The sequence below is a fragment of the Saccopteryx bilineata genome, chromosome 4 (genome assembly GCF_036850765.1).
Source record: "Saccopteryx bilineata isolate mSacBil1 chromosome 4, mSacBil1_pri_phased_curated, whole genome shotgun sequence".
In the NCBI taxonomy this organism is placed as follows: domain Eukaryota; kingdom Metazoa; phylum Chordata; class Mammalia; order Chiroptera; family Emballonuridae; genus Saccopteryx; species Saccopteryx bilineata.
The window spans coordinates 285,645,907-285,664,440 of NC_089493.1; the positions used below are offsets into that span (position 1 = coordinate 285,645,907).

Sequence of the window (18,534 nt, forward strand, 5' to 3'; positions counted from 1 at the left end):
CTCCTGCTCATGCAGCAGCTCTTCAGAGGGACTACTCAGGCCAGAGAAGGGCCTAAAGCTCCTGCATGTGTCCCCAGTTCAGGTGGGCCAGGTAGCACTGCAGTCAGGACCTGATGCTGGTGGGGAGAGCCCTGTGTGCACAAGAGGGGCTGCTGAGCGGTGTGGCTTTCCTTCCTGTGGCTAAAATCCTTAAGCACAGCACCCAGTCTGCTATGTGTCAGAGGCAAGGGAACAAATGCATCAAGCGGAGACCAAGGGGAAGAGTGGGCCTTCTTCTCAGCTCTCTGCCATGCCTGGCTGGGTCAAGTATCTTCTTTCTTTTGGTCCCTACCCCAAGGAAGAGCTAGGAGAATGTGGACAGTCACCTTGACCCAGGGCCTATTATCCAAGGCTTCAACCATGTCCTGGGTGCTGGGGGCCTTGGGCCTTTGTGCTTACCTCTTATGTGGCAGGTGACAAACCAGTAACCTGTCTGCTGTTTTCTATGACGTTCCAGGTTTCTACCCTCCTCCAGGCCCCCATCCACCCATGGGCTACTATCCACCTGGGCCCTACCCACCAGGGCCCTACCCTGGCCCTGGAGGTCACACAGCCACGGTCCTGGTGCCTTCAGGGGCTGCCACCACAGTGACAGTGCTGCAGGGTGAGATCTTTGAGGGCGCACCCGTGCAGACCGTGTGTCCCCACTGCCAGCAGGCCATCACCACCAAGATCTCCTATGAGATTGGCCTGATGAACTTCGTGCTGGGCTTCTTTTGCTGCTTCATGGGGTAGGTAGTGTGGGTGCTTGCAGGGTGGGGGCTGTGCCTGCCCATTACCCAGCTGGAGTAGATACTGTGCCCCTGGTACCTTCTCTTCAGGCCTCCCCATCTCTGATTCAGGTGTGATCTGGGCTGCTGCTTGATACCCTGCCTCATCAATGACTTCAAGGATGTGACGCACACATGCCCCAGCTGCAAAGCCTACATCTACACCTACAAGCGCCTGTGCTAACGGAGCCTGGACTGGAGTCCCTGCTGTCAGTCTGGTCCCCTGTGCTTTGCTCCCCACACTCAGTGGCTCATGTCCCCACTCCCACCTGGGAGTGGAAGCTATTCCACCGGTCCCCTGGAAGTCTTGTCCTCTTTGCCTTGCCTTTCCCTGAGCATCTGACTCTTCTGGCAAAAATTCTGTTGGATTTAAGGCCAAGGGTCAGCGAGTGGTAGGGAGCTGGCACTGAGCATGTGTGTTGCTGGTTTGCTTAATGTTTGTGATTAGGAAAATAAGCTGGGAAAGATCTCCTTGCTGGGGTCTCCTCCGTTTTTATATGAGGTAATAGGTTTGGTCCGGATTCTCCCTGGGACCAAAAGCAGCCAGAGCAGTGACTGGTTTTTCAGACCTGGACCTACAGTGTGGCTGTGTCTATAGCCACAGTTTCCTATCTGCTGGACTGAGAATAGGGGTGTGAACCCAAACAGGACAGGGTCATAAGGCCAAGGTTTGTTTCTGGGGTGCTAGAGGTAGGCATGATGGTAGGAAGAAATGACTCTAGCCCTCAGAACTCTCAGGAACTCAACACCTTGTTTAAGTACCCAGGAGCCATCTGGAATAAGAGAGAGAGGTCAGCACAACTGGTTCATGGGATAAGTGATTGGGCCCTGGCTCACCAAGGGACTTGCCTCTGGCCCCTGCCCAGCTCCTTTCCTGGCCATGCCTCTACAAAGGTGTCTTTATGAGGGGCATAAAAAATGCCCAGGAACCCCTGTCTAAACCAGGTCCTTGCTGCGTGTGGGCATGAGCTCTGCCTGGCATATCCCAGCTGGGACCAGAGATGGCATATAGGGGACCCCTCCCTGCAGGCACTAAAGATTTACAGTGCTCTCTGTACATGTTTCTGGTGAACGCTGGGCCCTTTACCCAGGCTGACTCACTGTCGTGTGCTTGCTCCAGGCACCACAGCAAGAGCAACTGGAGCACTGGATTGGGGACCAGGAAGGAGCAACCACAAGTGGCCAAAGTACCCTGGTGGATTGCTAGCCCTGCCCTGGGCCTGAGGCCATGGTGTCTTCATTTTCTGAATGGTTTGTCTGTGAACTTGCTCCCTGGACCGCTGTACCCTGCTGCCACCCCTCTCCTGTTCTTACACTGCCACTGCATGGCCTTCTGTCACTGTGAATTGTGGCCAGTCTGTTTGTAGTTCATTAAATTGGTCCTTTCACTCCCCTGCCCAAGGCCTCTGCTCTCTTGCCTGGCTTTCTTCTTTTGCAAGGGAAAGAGGGTGGGGCTATACAAGTAGACTTAAGGGTGGGGAGTGGTCAAGTCTGCTTATGCTATTCTGACTACCCAGGGGTGACACTGACATTTAAATACCTAATTAAACTAAGTCAGAGTTAGTGTCCAGGAGCCCTGGCATTCCAGTTATTGTTGAGCCAGGGCATGTGTTGGCTATATTTATTTCTATCTCTGATACTGGTTTTACCCATCTCCACACCGCAGCGTCTGCCCATATGATCTGTAGGCTACAGTGCTCCCCCCTCCCCCAGATTAAGCTCAGGGTCATCCTACTCTGGTAGCATTTAGCTTCATTCCCTTTTGCAAGACAGAGCCTCTAGGGCTAAGGCTTCTGGGTGGGAGCAGACAGTCTGGCCCCCATATTCTGAGCTGGTGCTGTCCCTACCCCTCATCTGAATTGTGGAGGTAGGCAGGCTCAGTCAGTTTAAGAAGAAAAATGTTTCCCTACAATTTAACCATTTTGTGAATAAAATGTTCACAGAGCCCCAATATATAAAATAACAGAGTCCTATTAATAAAAATATTTAAGTTCACCATTTCTATTTTAGACAATCAATTGTTATATAATACATGAACATGGTTTTTTATTTTTATTTGTAAGGTAACAGCAGTCTTGGGAGCACAACCAGAGGGACTGTCAGGGACCAGCAAGGAAGACACCTGTACCAGGGAGAGGGGCAGGCAGTGTCAAGAGTCCACTTGACCGAGTGCTGTAACATGACACAGGTCAGAGGAGGGGACAGGCCATGGCTGGATACACGTCTTGGGGGTTTTTGCTAGAGAAGGATGAGGACTGGCTGCCCAGGACACAGCTCCCAAGGCCTTAGAGGCAGGGTGCCTGCCTGGCTGCTTTTCCATACCACATCCCCAGGAGAGCCCTGCAGTACAGTAAGAGCATCTTGGGGGGCCCTCTGGCTGTTCCACTCTCAGCAGGGGAAGGATACCCACCTAAATGCTGGCACAACAAGAAGAAAGAAGAACCTCAGGGTGAGAGGTATGGTGGCCAGGAGGAGAGCTGGTTCCAGAGGCCCAGGCTGGTCCCAGTGCCACAGCCTGGGGGCCTGCACCCAGCTCACCATCTGAGCCACAGAGAACACTAATAAGCAGAGCCTTTAGTGTCTGGCTTTTATTGGTTGCTTTTCTCAAACCCAGCATTTTTTTAAAAAGTCACCTGAGGTGGTGGTTTTGTCATTGGTGGAGGTGGGCGGAGGCCAGCAGTCACTCAGGAGGGTGCCAACATGATGTGATGGGTCTTTCACATGTAGTACCAGGCCAAGAGGCCAGCAGCCAGGGCCACACTAATGGCCAGGATGAACTGTAGGCTGGGCTTGCTCAGCATAGCCACGGCTGTGTGGAAGGGACAGCTGCTACCCTCCAGGGCACCTGTGTGGCAGCACCAACAGAGGACATGGCATCAGTGGGAACGCTGACATACCTGCCCTGTGAGGGGCGCTTGGGATAGACAAAACCTACCTTTGTCTTGTTCAGCAGTGTAATAGGGGCATTTACGCACATCTCCTTTCCCATTGTGCACGGGTAGTCCATCCTCCAGGGTCTCTTTGGCCAGCAAGGAGCCAGCCTGGTCCAGTTCATTGAATATCTGAAGGATCAGAGGATCAACACCATCACTGGACTGAGTACACTTGACTTTCAGAGAAAAAACTCTTCTGTGCAGAGAGAGCTGGAACAGGTAAGGCTTGGTCACAAGTGCAAACCAGTAAAGCAGCAGCTCCATGTGGGGATGGCCACACTGACCTGGCACTTTGCCCTAGCACAAGCTCTGGGAAGTATAGCCACACCTGTGCTGTCCAGCACCCGATGGCTGCTGACCATACACACATCTCCCACAACAAACTATCAGGATACAGACATGAGAGCAAAAGTACTGCCCTAAAAACACTGTGAGCTCTAATGCTTCCCCACTTGCAGCCACTAGGTATTTTTAGCAAGAAATGACAGAAAAAGGTATGTGGGAAAATGCCCCAACAGGGCTTTCCTATCCTGAGTGGACCCTGGAGGCCTGCTGTCAGATTAGCAGGCTGATGGGCCTGTAGTCAGGCTGGTGCTTCACTGCCCTCCAGGGCTACTTTGCTGGTGCTGAGGGATGGCCTGGGTTCTGGGGACAGCATCAGCCTCCCTGGCCTCAGCCCCATCTAAAGTGTACTAGTAGACAGTTTTGGTTCTCTCTCTGAACTTACCAAGCAAGACTTTTCATAGCAACCCATGCTAAAAAGGAAGAACTCCATTCCTTAAAATCAGAATCCTCTGGTGAGAGGGAGACATCTCCATTCTCCCCAAGCCCACTTCACGGTGAAGCCTCACCCTTCCTAAAACATGACACAGAGGTGACCTATCAAATAAGGCAAAGCCATTACTGGGTTCATGTCCTCTGTGGCCTATTTGGTCCCTCAACTTTTAGGCTGGCTGCAGCGCATCTGTCCTAACGCACCAATGCCCGTTTGGGCGGCTCTAATAAGCTCACACTATCAGAGGCCCCTTCCCACCCAGCCCCCAACAGTACCTGCATGTTGTACTCAAAGGCCTTGTTGGCCTCCTCTACGATCTTCTCTTTGGTTTTCAGGTTCAGGTCCAGGGCATTCATCCTAGCCCTGTAGAATTGCTTGAACTGCTGCGCGTTATCCACATTCTCAAACAGGTAGAATTGGGTCCCCTCCCCTGTGCTAGGGAGTTTCAGCACACGCTGGGCCACCTTCCTAAGCACCTGGCCCCCCGAGAGGTCCCCCATGTAGCGGGTGTAGGCATGGGCCACCAACAGCTCTGGCTCATTCTGCCCCACATAGTGGATCCGCTCCACATACTTTTGGGTAGCGTCAGAGCACCGCACCTGCTCCTGCCAGTCCTCACCAAAGAAATATTCCATGTCCTTGGTCAGTGCCTCCTTCCGGTGCAGCTCCATGGGGAAGTACAAGGGGGCAAAGGCTGGATGGTCCTTGTTACGGTCCATTTCTTCCTCGAGGGCTGAGTATGTGAAGTAAAGTGCAGTAGTGGCCAGCTATTGGGGGTGATTGGGAGAAACGATGGATTTTTAAATTTTTTTAAATTTTATTTATTTATTTTTTACAGAGACAGTGAGTCAGAGAGAGGGACAGACAGGGACAGACAGACAGGAACGGAGAGAGACGAGAAGCATCAATCATTAGTTTTTCGTTGCATGTTGCAACACCTTAGTTGCTCATTGATTGCTTTCTCATATGTGCCTTAACCGCGGGCCTTCAGCAGACCGAGTAACCCCTTGCTGGAGCCAGCGACCTTGGGTTCAAGCTGGTGGGCTTTTTGCTCAAACCAGATGAGCCCATGCTCAAGCTGGTGACCTCGGGGTCTCAAACCTGGGTCCTCTGCATCCCAGTCCGACGCTCCATCCACTGCGCCACCGCCTGGTCAGGCGAGACGATGGATTTTGACTGGCTGCTCTTGAGCCCACCGCCCCCTGTGTCTGAGCCGTAAAGACAAATGCTTGAGCAGTACCTCCCCTTCCAATCCCCAGAGGCCCATTTTTATACAGTGAATTATTTCACACACTCAGGAAACTCATGTTTCTTAAAGGAATGACATGGTGAATTCTTTACAACACGGATACTTTTGCTTTCTTACAGCACCTTTGTTATCCCACTTAAGCCTGAAAACTACAGCATGACATCAGGAAAGAGTAGAGTTTAAGAAAGGCCTAGCTTGGGCCTGACCAGGAGGTGGCACAGTGGATAGAGCATTGGACTGGGATGTGGAAGGACCCAGGTTCAAGACCCCGAGGTCGCCAGCTTGAGTGCAGACTCATCTGGTTTGAGCAAAGCTCACCAGCTTGGACCCAAGGTCGCTGGCTCAAGCAAGGGGTTACTCGGTCTGCTGAATGCCCACGGTCAAGGCACATATGAGAAAGCAATCAATGAACAACTAACGTGTTGCAACGCTCAATGGAAAAACTAATGATTGATGCTTCTCATCTCTCTCCATTCCTGTCTGTCCCTGTCTATCCCTCTCTCTGACTCACTATCTGTCTCTGTAAAAAATAAATAAATAAATAAATAAATAAATAAATAAATAAATAAATAAATAAAATAAAATTAAATGCCTAGCTTGGCCTGACCAGGGGGTGGCGCAGTGGATAGAGCATCAGACTGGAATGTGGAGGACATAGGTTTGAGACCCCGAGGTCACCAGCTTGAGCAAGGAGTTACTCGGTCTGCTGAAGGCCCGTAGTCAAGGCACATATGAGAAAGCAATCAATGAACAACTAAGGTGCTACAACGATGAACTGATGCTTCTCATCTCTCTCCCTTCCTGTCTGTCCCTATCTGGTCCCTCTCTCTCTCTCTCTGTCAAAAAAAGAAGAAAACAAAAGAAAGGCCTAGCTTATCCTTGGAGCAACTCCAGGGAGGACCTTCCTCATGTGACTAAGGTCCCCAACCTGACCCCATCCATACCCAACGCACAAACCTTAAACAGCTCCTTCCTGATGTTTCCTTTTAAGAAGTCCTTGACAAACTGGGTGTTTTCTGCCCGGTCATGAGCTTCCTTGGTCCCTTCTTTCAGGAGCTCGGAGAGGTCCGCCATCCTGTAGAGCAGCGATTTTCAACCTTTTTCATCTTATGGTACATATAAACTAGTTACTAAAAGTTTGTGACACACCAAAAAACATATGTTTTGCCAGTCAAAAAAAATAGGTGAGATTTTGATTGATTTACCAAAGGGGAAAAAAATAAGTACGTACATTTTTGCTCCAAAGTGACTTTTATTTTTTTTTATTTTTATTTTTTATTCATTTTAGAGAGAAGAGGGAGAGACAGAGAGAGAGAGAGAGAAGGGGGGAGGAGCTGGAAGCATCAACTCCCATATGTGCCTTGACCAGGCAAGCCCAGGGTTTCGAACCGGCGACCTCAGCATTTCCAGGTCGACTGCGCCACCACAGGTCAGGCCCAAAGTGACTTTTAAAAGAAATCAGGTGGGCCCTAGCCAGTTGGTCCAGTTGCTAGAGCATCAGCCCAGCCTGCAAATATCTCAGGTTCGATCCCTGGTCATAGCTCACATACATGAGAAGCAACCATCTTTATCTCTTCCCCTCTAATTCCCCCTTCTCTCTCTTCCCTTCTCCCAGCCAGTGGTTTGACTAGGTTGAGCACTGGCCCCAGGTGCTGAGGATTGCTTGGCTGATTCCTGTTTTGAGTACCAGCTCCAGACAGGGGTTGCTGAGGGGATCCTGGTCGGGCAAATGCAGAGTCTATCTTCCCTCCCCTCACTTTAAAAAAAAATAAAGCAGGTGCCTCTACTTTTTTTCTTTTCCAGTGAAAGGAGGGGAGACAAAGACTCCTGCATGCGCCCCCACTGGGATCCACCCCGCAAGCCCACTAGGGGGTGATGTCCTGCCCATCTGGGGTGTTGCTCTGTTGCTCAGTTACCGAGCTCTTCTTCACACCTAAGGCAGTGGCCATGGAGCCATCTTCAGCACCCAAGGCCAACTCACTCAAACCAATTGAGCCATGGCTGCAAGAGGGGGAGGGGGAGGGGGGGAGAGAGAGAGAGAGAAATACAGAAATAATAGGGGGAGGGGTCGAGAAGCAGATGAGCACTTCTCCTGTGTACCCTGACCGGGAAGCAAACCCAGGACATCCACACGCCAGGCTGACACTCTACCACTGACCAACCGGCCAGAACCACCTCTACTTGTATATAATGATTACTGGTACAAAGAATTGACCAGTAAGATGCAACTCCATTATATAACCTAAATATTTATGGTTCAAGACAGGGCAGTCAAGCCCTGGCCAGCTGCCTCAGTGGTAAAGCATCAGCCCGGCATGTAGATGTCCCAGGTTTGAGTTCCGGTCAGGGCACACAGGAGAAGCAACCATTTGCTTCTCTACCCCTCCCCCTCTTACTTTCTATCTTTCTCTCTCCCCTTCCTGCAGCCATGGCTCAACTGGAGCAAGTTGGCTCAGGGCACTAAGGGTGGCTCCATGGCCTCCCCCTCAGGCCCTAAGAAGAGCTTGGTTGCTGAGCAAGCAACAGAGCAACACCCAGATGAGCAGAGCATCACCCCTGAGTGGGCTTGCTGGGTAGATCCCGTCAGGGCATATGCAGGAGTCTATCTCTACCTCCATTCCTCTCACTGAGTATAAATAAACAAACAAATAAATAATAAAAAAGGCAATCATACTGGATGGCTATTGTGTTGGCTGTTGTTATTGTCTTATTTGACAATCTAAAGGAAACAAGGTCAGTGCCCTTACTAAACAGTAAGGTAGTGCACATAAAAATTCTTATGGCACACTGGTTGAAAATTGCTGCTATAAAGAGACTGGGTGCTTGGATGCATGTACACGTGCATGTATATGATATGTGAATTGCCCCTTTCTAACTCCAGGGTGTCTGTTTGTTAGGCTGGTAGGCAGGGGCTGCTCAGAAATTCAACTCCAGCATATACACAGGGTCTTGCCAGGAAGCACAGGGCAGGCACATGTAAGTCTGCTCCCAAGGACTTGGGTGATACATGGAATGACTGTAACCTACTTCTCAGTAGTGTCCCTGTCCCCCTGAACCACCCAAATGAACAATACTTTGCTTCTGTGGTCACTTAGTGCCCAAAGAAACACACCTTTTACCCCAGCACAGCATTACTGACTTCTCCAGGGAATAGCCAGCCTTTGGGAACATATCTCCCAGAATGCACACCATTGTAAAGGACTGACTATGGATCTTTGGGCACAGCTTTGCTGCCTTCCTCTCACCTTGGAACCATAGACTCTTCAGGATTACATGTGGCAGGGCCCAGGTGTAGGATGAGAATGAGACAAATGCTGGGAAGGTGGAGCCAAGCAGGACCTACGTGTGTGCTGTTTAATAAAATTACACAGGATGGAGTTGTGCTGATAGATGCCAGTACCAGACAAGGCAAAAAATGCATGGCCCTAAAGACGGTGGCACTGGACAGGGACTCATGTGTACAAACAATCCATTTATTAGAGTAAGAAAAACTTGTCCTCTCATGGCCCAGCCTCTGCTGGTTTCTTCACCCACATGAGGACAACTACTTAGTATTAGCAATTATTTCAAGTTATTAAAACAAAAGAACTTTGCCAATGACAAGATTATCACAAGAGAATAAGAAAAATGAAGAACAGGCCCCAGTAACTTGAAGCTTAGAAGAACTGGCCCTACCCAGTAAGAAAAACCCCTGGAGTGAAGTTGCTCCCACATTCTAAGGATCTATAGAAAATCCCAAAAAAGACCCCAGCTTTGCCTCTAATTATTCATTCTCACCCCAGATTAAAAAAATGCTTAGGGTTTTAAGAAAAAAAAAGACCCATAACACCATCCAGTTTTGTTACTCAGTAGCCCTACGAGGAGAGAGCCTGTCCAATCTCCCCAGGGACACAGGGAGAGTGCTGAGAGCCCAGGGTGACGTCTACTGTCTCTGCTGTCCCAGCAGGCATTTCAGGAGCAGCACGGCTCCTGACTATGCCGGACATGACAGGCCCTGGCTGAACACGCCAGACCCCATTACTCACCTGGTGTGGTTCTCTCTTTCTGGGGCCTCAGAGCGCTTTTTCTCTGATTCATCTATGCCCTCTGAGGTCTCCAGTTCCACTGACATTGCTGCCAAGTGTGGTTCTTGCTGCCCTTACTCCTCTGACCCTGTGAAGACACAAGGAGCAGGTGATGTGGCACCCACAGCAGTCACTTCCCCAAATACCTGCTGGCTTTGTCCTCCTCAGAGCCGTGTGACTGAGGAGTCACCCATATACCTCAGGGATTATCTTTCCAAATAAAGCTCTGCCATTGCTGGAACTATATATGAATAGATACAGAATTTGATTACAGATGGTGGACTAGGTAATAAAACTGTACTGATGTTGAACTTTTTTTTATTTTGTATTGTGATTATGTAAGACAATGTCCTTGTTTTCGGAAGTACATAATGAGGTATTCAAAAGTAAAGGGGCAGGCCATCTGCAACTTATTGTCCAATGATTCAGAAAAAGAGAGAGAGAGTATATGTGTGTATACACATAAACATACAGGGGAGAGGGAGGAAGGAAGGGAGAAGAGTAAAGCAAAGGAGGCAAAATGCTGACGGTGAATCTGGACAAACGGTACATGAGAATTCTTTATACTGTTCTGACAACTTTTCTGTATGTTTGAAATTATATCAAGTTTCTAAAACATAAAGTAAATAACCATAGATATATTAATAGCTTAAAAAAGAAAAGTGCAGCAGCTCTATTAAAGGGGTGGCTTCGTGCAGAGGAGCAGGGCACTAACTGGATGGTTGACCCAGGCTGTTCAGAGCAGCTCGAAAGACATCCAACAACCTGCATCAGCTACACTGAGTCACCATGCAAGCAGACTGTCCCCAGTCAACTCCAGATTCTGCTGGGCTGAAGGAAATAACACAAGGTGGCCAATCAGTTCCCACTGTCTGTTGCCAGGGCTGGGCCTGTCAGCCAGGGAAACAAGGTCCCACAACACAACAAGCTCATCCTCCACCCTGGAGGCCTCGCTCTTCCAGTACAAGGCAGTCCATCTGGGGACTTGCCAGGAGAACAGCAGCACAGTTGAACCAACAATTAATAAAGTAGCTCACAAGACCAGAGCTACCAACATTGGAGCCACATCAAACTAAGGAAAGAACAGACCTTCATTTTCTACCTCCACCAGTATGTATTTGCTAAGCATTTTTTTTCTCTTTTTAAGATTTATTGATTTTTTTTAAAGGAGAGAGACGGAATAGATAGAGGAGGAGGTGAGAGGGAAAGGAGTAGGATTCATCAACTCATACTAGTTGGTTCCTGTATGTGCCCTGACCCGGCAAACCGGTGGTTTCAAACCAGTGACATCAGCATTCCAGGTTGACGTTTTATCCACTGTGCCACAACAGGTCAGGCGAAAAGGGCTATTTTTTACACTTCTTTGTCCCCCTTCACACCTGTTTCTGGGTGAAGTACATAGAAAATGCTTAGTAGCCTAACCTTTGATGGCATAGTAAATAAAGCATCGGCCTGGAATGCTGAAGTCACCAGTTCAAAGCCCTGGGCTTGCCCAGTCAAGGCACATGCGAGAAGCAACTGCTGAGTTGATACTTCCTGCTCCTAGACCCCCTTTCTCTAAAAATAAATTTTAACAGTCCTATTCAAAGGTTTTAAAAAAAGAAAATAAAAACCAATCTCTGTCTTACTTCACAGATATAATCACTGTTATTTATATATAACATGTTCGTATATTTCAGGGGTCCCCAAACTACAGCCCGCGGACCACATGCGGCCCTCCAGAGGCCATTTATCCGGCCCCCGCCACACTTCCAGAAGGGGCACCTCTTTCATTGGTGGTCAGTGAGAGCTCCTGGAGTACTGTATGTGGCAGTGTGGCAAAGCGCGGCGTTGCTCACGTACAGTACTACTTCCAGTGACGCGGGACACATGCATCACGGCTCCGGAAGCGCATCATATCACTTGTTACGGCTAGCAGTGACAAATATGGAACCGGACATTGACCATCTCATTAGTCAAAAGCAGGCCCATAGTTCCCATTGAAATACTGGTCAGTTTGTTGATTTAAATTTACTTGTTCTTTATTTTAAATATTGTATTTGTTCCCATTTTGTTTTTTACTTTAAAATAAGATATGTGCGATTTGTTCATAGTTTTTATTATAGTCTGGCCCTCCAACGGTCTGAGAGACAGTGAACTGGCCCCCTGTGTAAAAAGTTTGGGGACCCTGGTATAGATCCTTTCTGAGCATCCTCTAGATAATATAGTTACATCTTTGATATCTTTTGGGATATTACAATGGATTGCTCAGCATGATCTTTCTGAACCTTCTTTTTAGATTTAACATTTATTCAATGGGATTAATGATAGGAAGGATTAAATGAGAACCTGAAAGGTGAGGTTTTTAGCATAATACCTTCCACACTTAAGCACTAAGTATTAGGACTTGTATTTTGATTGAGGTTTACTGATGTTCTCCAAGAATGCTTCGAAAATAAAAAGCGAAAAGTGAAATAAGCCAGCCAGAGAAAGAAATGCATGGTATCACTTATATAGGGAATAAAAGAAAAGCCTGACCAGGCAGTGGCGCAGTAGATGGAGCGTTGGACTGGGATGCAGAGGACCTAGGTTCGAGACCCCAAGGTCGCCAGCTTGAGCGCAGGCTCATCTGGTTTGAGCAAAGGCTTGCCAGCTTGTACCCAGGGTCGCTAGCTCTAGTGTGTGTGGGGGGGGTTGCTTGGTCTGCTGTAGCCCCATGGTCAAGGCAAATGTGAGAGGGCGGTCAATGAATAGCTAGGGTGTCGCAGCAAAAAACTAATGATTGATGCTTTTAATCTCTCTCCGTTCCTGTCTGTCTGTCCCTATCTATCCCTCTCTCTGACTCTCTCTGTAATAAAAAAAAAGGCTGGTAAAAGGGTACAAATTTTCAGTTATAAAATAAGTAATTTCTGCCTGACCAGGCGGTGGCACAGTGAATAGAGCATCAGCCTGGGATGCTGAGGACCCAGGTTCAAAACCCTCAGTTTGCTGCTTGAGCGCGGGCTCACCAACTTGAGAATGAGCTCACCAGCTTAAAGACAGGGCTGCCAGCTTGAGCATGGGATCAGAGACATGACCCCATAGTTGCTGGCTTGAGCCCAAAGGTTGCTCAAGCAAGGGGTCACTGGCTCAGTTGGAGACTCCTGGTCAAGGCACATATAAGAAGGTAATCAATAAACAACTAAAGTGCCACAACTATAAGTTGATGCTTCTCATCTCCCTTCCTATCTGTGCCTCTTTCTCTCTCTCTCTCTCTCATTCTGTCTCTCTTGCTAAATAATAATAATATTTTTTGAGGCTCATATGTACAGCATGGTGACTATAGTTGAAAATACTGTACTTTCTCATTGAAATTTGCTGCCTTGGCCATATAGCTCAATTGGTTACAGCAAGCATCGTCCAAAAGTGCAGAGGTTACTGGTTCAATCCCCAGTGAGGGTACATATAGGAACAGATCAATGTTCCCATCTTCCCATCTCTCTCTCATTCTCTTCCTTCCTCTCTCTAAAATCAATAAAATAAACATTAAAAAAAATTTTGCTGAGAGTAGATCTTTTTTTTTTTTTTTTTTTTCATTTTTCTGAAGCTGGAAACAGGGAGAGACAGTCAGACAGACTCCGGCATGCGCCCGACCGGGATCCACCCGGCATGCCCACCATGGGGCGACGCTCTGCCCACCAGGGGGCGATGCTCTGCCCATCCTGGGCGTCGCCATGTTGCGACCAGAGCCACTCTAGCGCCTGGGGCAGAGGCCACAGAGCCATCCCCAGCGCCCGGGCCATCTTTGCTCCAATGGAGCCTTAGCTGCGGGAGGGGAAGAGAGAGGCAGAGAGGAAAGCGCGGCGGAGGGGTGGAGAAACAAATGGGCGCTTCTCCTGTGTGCCCTGGCCGGGAATCGAACCCGGGTCCTCCGCACGCTAGGCCGACGCTCTACCGCTGAGCCAACCGGCCAGGGCCGAGAGTAGATCTTAAATCACACAGACAAAAAAGTAAATATGTGAAGTGTTATAAATAGAACAGACCACAGAGATGGTTAAGGCTGCTCAGCTATGCATCCTTTCACTAAGGGACCAAGGCAGACTTAGCCAGTTTGCAGAATAAGACCCCCACTGGCTTGTCCACACTGACCTTGTTTGACAGACTTTTAAGAAAGAACATCTGAGCTCCGCACCTTTGGGGACCCTGAGAACTAAGATTTGTCCCCAGCCACTCAGGACTCAGGCTGCAAAGAATACAGGGCACTGGAGTGGGAGTTCTGGGTTACCATCAGGAGGAAGGGATGCAGTAAAAGGTCCCAGAGCCTCTACACAGGTGGCAGGTACACTTGGTCATAATAATGACATGTCCCAAGCATCTGAGGAGCACAGCCCCTAAACTGCTTACAGTGAAAATAAAAATAGGAAAAAAATAAAAATAAATAAATAAATAAAAATAGGGGAAGACAAGAGCAAGTGCACCTGATTGCCTAGGTTATCAACTGTGGTAAATTAGTTAAATTTCCAGCACCTAATTATCAGCTGCATAAAAGTGACTATGTAATTCAATCTGATAATTAACTTTTATTTGATAATAACTGCACATTCCACAAGCGTATAGTCTTGCTTGAACAAGGACTTTTAGTTGTCTTAAAAATACAACAAGGGGCCCCGGATGGGTGGTTCGGTTGGTTAGAGCATCGTCCTAAAACTCAAGAGGTTGCCGGTTCGATCCCTGGTCAGGGCACATGCGGGAACAGATCAATGTTCTTGTCTCTCTCTCTCTCTCAACTTCCTATCTTGTTAAAATCAATAGATAAAAAAAAAAAAAAATACAACAAGGGGGCCCTGGCGGGTTAGCTCAGTCGGTTAAGAGCATCATCCCGAAATGACAATGTTGCAGGTTCAACCACTGGTCAAAGTACACACTGGAGCCTGACCTGTGGTGGCGCAGTGAATAAAACATCGACCTGGAAATGCTGAGGTCGCCAGTTCGAAACCCTGGGCTTGCTTGGTCAAGGCACATATGGGAGTTGATGCTTCCTGCTCCTCCCCCCTTCTCACTCTCTGTCTCTCTCTCCTCTCTCTCCCTCTCTCCTTCTAAAAATAAATAAATAAAATTTAAAAATAAATAAATTAATTAATTAAAAAAAAAGTAAACACTGGAAGCAACCAAAGAATATATGACAGCCTGACCTGTGGTGGCACAGTGGGATAAAGCGTCAACCTGGAACACTGAGGTCGCTGGTTCGAAACCCTGGGCTTGCCTGGTCAAGGCACATATGGGAGTTGATGCTTCCTGCTCCTCCCCCTTCTCTCCCCCCCCTCTAAAAATCAATAAATAAAATATATTTTTAAAAAGATTAAAAAAAAAAGAATATATGACAGAGTGGAACAACAAATGGACATTTCTCTTCCCCTTCCCCTCTCTCTCCCTACTTGTCTCTCTAAAAATCAATAAAAATTAAGCCCTGGCCAGATAGCTTGGATGGTTTGAAGCGTTGTTCCAGAGTGTGAAGGTAGCCGGTTTGATTCCCTGGTCAAAGCACATACAGGAGCAGCTCAATGTTCTTGTCTCTTTCTCTCCCTGCCTTTCTCTAAAAAAAAATTAAAAATTAAAAAAAAAAATTAAAAATACAAGGGGCCTAATTGGTGGTGACACAGTGGATAGATCATTGACCTGGGATGCTGAGGTACAAACGTTCAAAACCCCGAGGTTACCAGCTTGAGTGCAGGCTCACCAGCTTGAGAGCGGGGTTGCGGGCTTAATTGTGGAATCATCAAAATGATCACATGGTCACTGGCTTGAGCCCAATGGTTGCTGGCTGGAGCAAGGGGCCACTGTATTGGCTGGAGGCCCCCAGTTAAGGCACGTATGAGAAGCAATCAAAGAACAACTAAAGTGCCGCAACTACGAACTGATGCTTCTCACCTCTCTCCCTTCCCCTCTCTCTTTCTAAAAAAGAAAACCAAAAAATACACAAAAACAAAACAAGGAGAAAGGAAAGCGGCTTCCACATGTGCTATAGTGGCATATTTTTTCCTCAGCAGCACTTTGTGCCAGTGTCCCTTCAGACACATCCTCCACCTACCCTCTTTAACCTCCGTCCTGCCTGAGAGCCCCTAATTCCATCCTATCAGATTGCAAGGGGTCCAACTCTGGCTCCAGGGGTTGACCCACAGCTGTCTGTTTCACCACTGTAGCTCCAGGGCCCCGAAAATAATAGGTTCTTAATAAATATGTGGTGAGTAAAAAAATCCAAAGGAAAGAGGAAGGCAGGCATTGCAATGGTACATGAATATTGCTAAAAATGCAGTTTTTAAAACCACATTGAAAAGTAATCTCCTGTCCACAACTTTGTTTTCTAAACTAAAAACATGATTTTACGATTTTGCTTTGAAGGAAAGATAGACATATCCCCACACCAGCAGCAAGAATACTGAATCCTTAACATGGGCTAAAAGCACCATATGCTGGGGGGGGGGGGGGGTGGAGAAGATTGTTGGGAAGGCTCAGTGTTAGCACATTCAACCCACACTAAATGGATGCCAGGAAGGCAGCCTCTGTTCCAACCCTGTGATTTGATTACTGTTCCTCAAGAGTGGCCACCCAGTGTGGCATTCAGAAGCCACCTTGCAATGTCAGAAACAATTCACTTTATTCTCTGAAAAGCACGTGTCCACACTTAGTCTGGCCTCCAACACTCCAATACTTTTTTTCTTTGCAGGAATCACTGCAATCCCTAGAAAATTGGTTGGGAGGGCAAATCATAAATGTACAAACTTCCTAGATTTCAAACTTATCAACAAGAAACTGCCCTAACCCCCCCCCAAAAAAAAAAAAAAAAAAACAAAATAAGATCCCAAAAGATTCCACGCTGGGAAATACTTGCAGAAGTATTAATAGTAATTGCATCAACATAATAAGTAGCTATATATAACATTAGAAAACAATATAGGTTAGGACTATTCAAATGACAATAAACAACAGAACCCTAGCACTGTTGTGACAAGTTGATGGCAGGCTGCATCCATGCAAGGAAAAGTCTACATAAACTTGTTTTAAAAAGAACCAAAAATGCAGATTACAACTACATGCAAAAGTGTGTAAGTATACTGACAGTGACAGGAAGGGAATTTGGAAAGCTATAAATGTTATGTTACTTTTTAGCCAATTGGCTCGCTCTTTCCTCCTTTCTTTCTTTCTTTCTTTCTTTCTTTCTTTCTTTCTTTCTTTCTTTCTTTCTTTTTCTTTCTTTTCTTTTTTTTTTTACAGGGACAGAGTCAGAGAGAGGGATAGATAGGGACAGGCAGACAGGAACCAAGAGAGATGAGAAAAGCATCAATCATCAGTTTTTCGTTGCAACACCTTAATTGTTCATTGATTGCTTTCTCATATGTGCCTTGACGTGGGCCTTCAGCAGCAGACCGAGTAACCCCTTGCTTGAGCCAGCGACCTTGGGCTCAAGCTGGTGAGCTTTTTTGCTCAAGCCAGATGAGCCTGCGGTCAAGCTGGCAACCTTGGGGTCTCAAACCTGAATCCTCCAAATCCCAGTCCGACGCCCCATCCACTGCGCCACCTCCTGGTCAGGCTTCAGGGCTTAATTTTTTAATTTATTGATTGACTTTTAGAGAGACAGAGAGAGGAAGAGAGAGAAAAGGGAGGGGGAAGGGAAGCATTCATTGTTATTCCTCGGTTGTGCATTCATTGGTTGCCTCCCATGTGTGCCCTGACCAGAAATCAAACCTGCAATCTTGTTGTTTTAGGACAACGCACTTAATCAACTGAGCTAACTGGCCATAGCAATTAATAAAAAAAATTTTAAATGCCAGAGCTACTGTGGAGGGTGCAGGAGCAGAAGAGAGGAAACCAGGACAGGAAATTACATCTCTTTAGAGTTTCCAAATCTCTCTGGCTCTCTCCATTTTTTACCTGTAAAATGGAATAAATACCTGCCCAGAGTTCAGATACTATAGACTATTGGGATGGTCAAATAAGACAATAACCCTGAAACCATTTTTTAAAATTTATTTATTTATTTATTTATTTATTTATTTATTTATTTATTTTGGCGGAGACAGAGAGAATCAGAGGGACAGATAGGGACAGACAGGAAGGGAGAGAGATGAGAAACATCAATTTGCGACTCCTTAGTTGTTCATTGACTGATTTCTCATATGTGCCTTGACTGGGGGGCTACTGCAGACTGAGTGACCCCTTGCTCGAGCCAGCAACCTTGGGCTCAAGCTGGTGAGCCTTGCTCAAACCAGATGAGCCCGCGCTCAAGCTGGTGACATCGGGGTCTCGAACCTGGGTCCTCCGTATCCCAGTCCAAAGCTCTATCCACTGCGCCACCTCCTGGTCAGGCCTGAAACCATTTTATAACAAATATTAAGTTATTCAAATGTTACAAAAGGAACTGAGAATGAACCAGAACTGTTTACCAGCTGGTCTACCTGCCCCAGAAGACACTCTGATAAACTTTTCAGACCTTGCTGAGACATGAGGAAACTCTAAACAAGGGGAAGGAGCCCTGTTCTTGGTGCAGTGTGAAGATGAACTTGTTCTCCTTAGCACCGTTTAAAATCCAGCACTATTAAGGATATACCCCATACCACAGGCCCAGTTTTTCATCCTTCCAGCAAAAAGATGTGCTGAGGAAGTACAACCTGTTTTTTCTATTAGGTAAACAGGCAGACCTCAGGAAAACAGAAATAAGGGAGCTGGGATAGGGAAGACCTGTCAGTTT

General features: G+C 47.3%; 2 protein-coding genes across 8 annotated transcripts in view; one reads left to right on the top strand and one right to left on the bottom strand.

Moving 5' to 3' along the window:
* CDIP1 (cell death inducing p53 target 1) overlaps positions 1-2,212 on the top strand; it is a 30,363-nt gene extending 28,151 nt beyond the window's left edge. For 5 of the 6 annotated variants that reach the window (XM_066275049.1, XM_066275045.1, XM_066275047.1 and 2 more), the window contains 2 exons: positions 497-770; positions 882-2,212. In XM_066275049.1, the coding sequence (XP_066131146.1) occupies positions 497-770; positions 882-993 (386 nt within the window). In that variant the 3' untranslated portion in view covers positions 994-2,212. The remainder of the gene's footprint in view (positions 1-496; positions 771-881) is intronic. The other variant, XM_066275050.1, reaches the window with a different exon arrangement.
* Positions 2,213-3,056: 844 nt separating this feature from the next.
* HMOX2 (heme oxygenase 2) overlaps positions 3,057-18,534 on the bottom strand; it is a 38,083-nt gene continuing 22,605 nt past the window's right edge. The window contains exons 2-6 of one of the 2 annotated variants that reach the window (XM_066275040.1): positions 9,792-9,918; positions 6,724-6,841; positions 4,793-5,284; positions 3,745-3,871; positions 3,057-3,654 (exon numbers count right to left, since the gene is read on the bottom strand). In XM_066275040.1, the coding sequence (XP_066131137.1) occupies positions 3,527-3,654; positions 3,745-3,871; positions 4,793-5,284; positions 6,724-6,841; positions 9,792-9,877 (951 nt within the window). In that variant the 5' untranslated portion in view covers positions 9,878-9,918 and the 3' untranslated portion in view covers positions 3,057-3,526. Of the gene's footprint in view, positions 3,655-3,744; positions 3,872-4,792; positions 5,285-6,723; positions 6,873-9,791; positions 9,919-18,534 lie in introns of those variants that run through there. The other variant, XM_066275041.1, reaches the window with a different exon arrangement.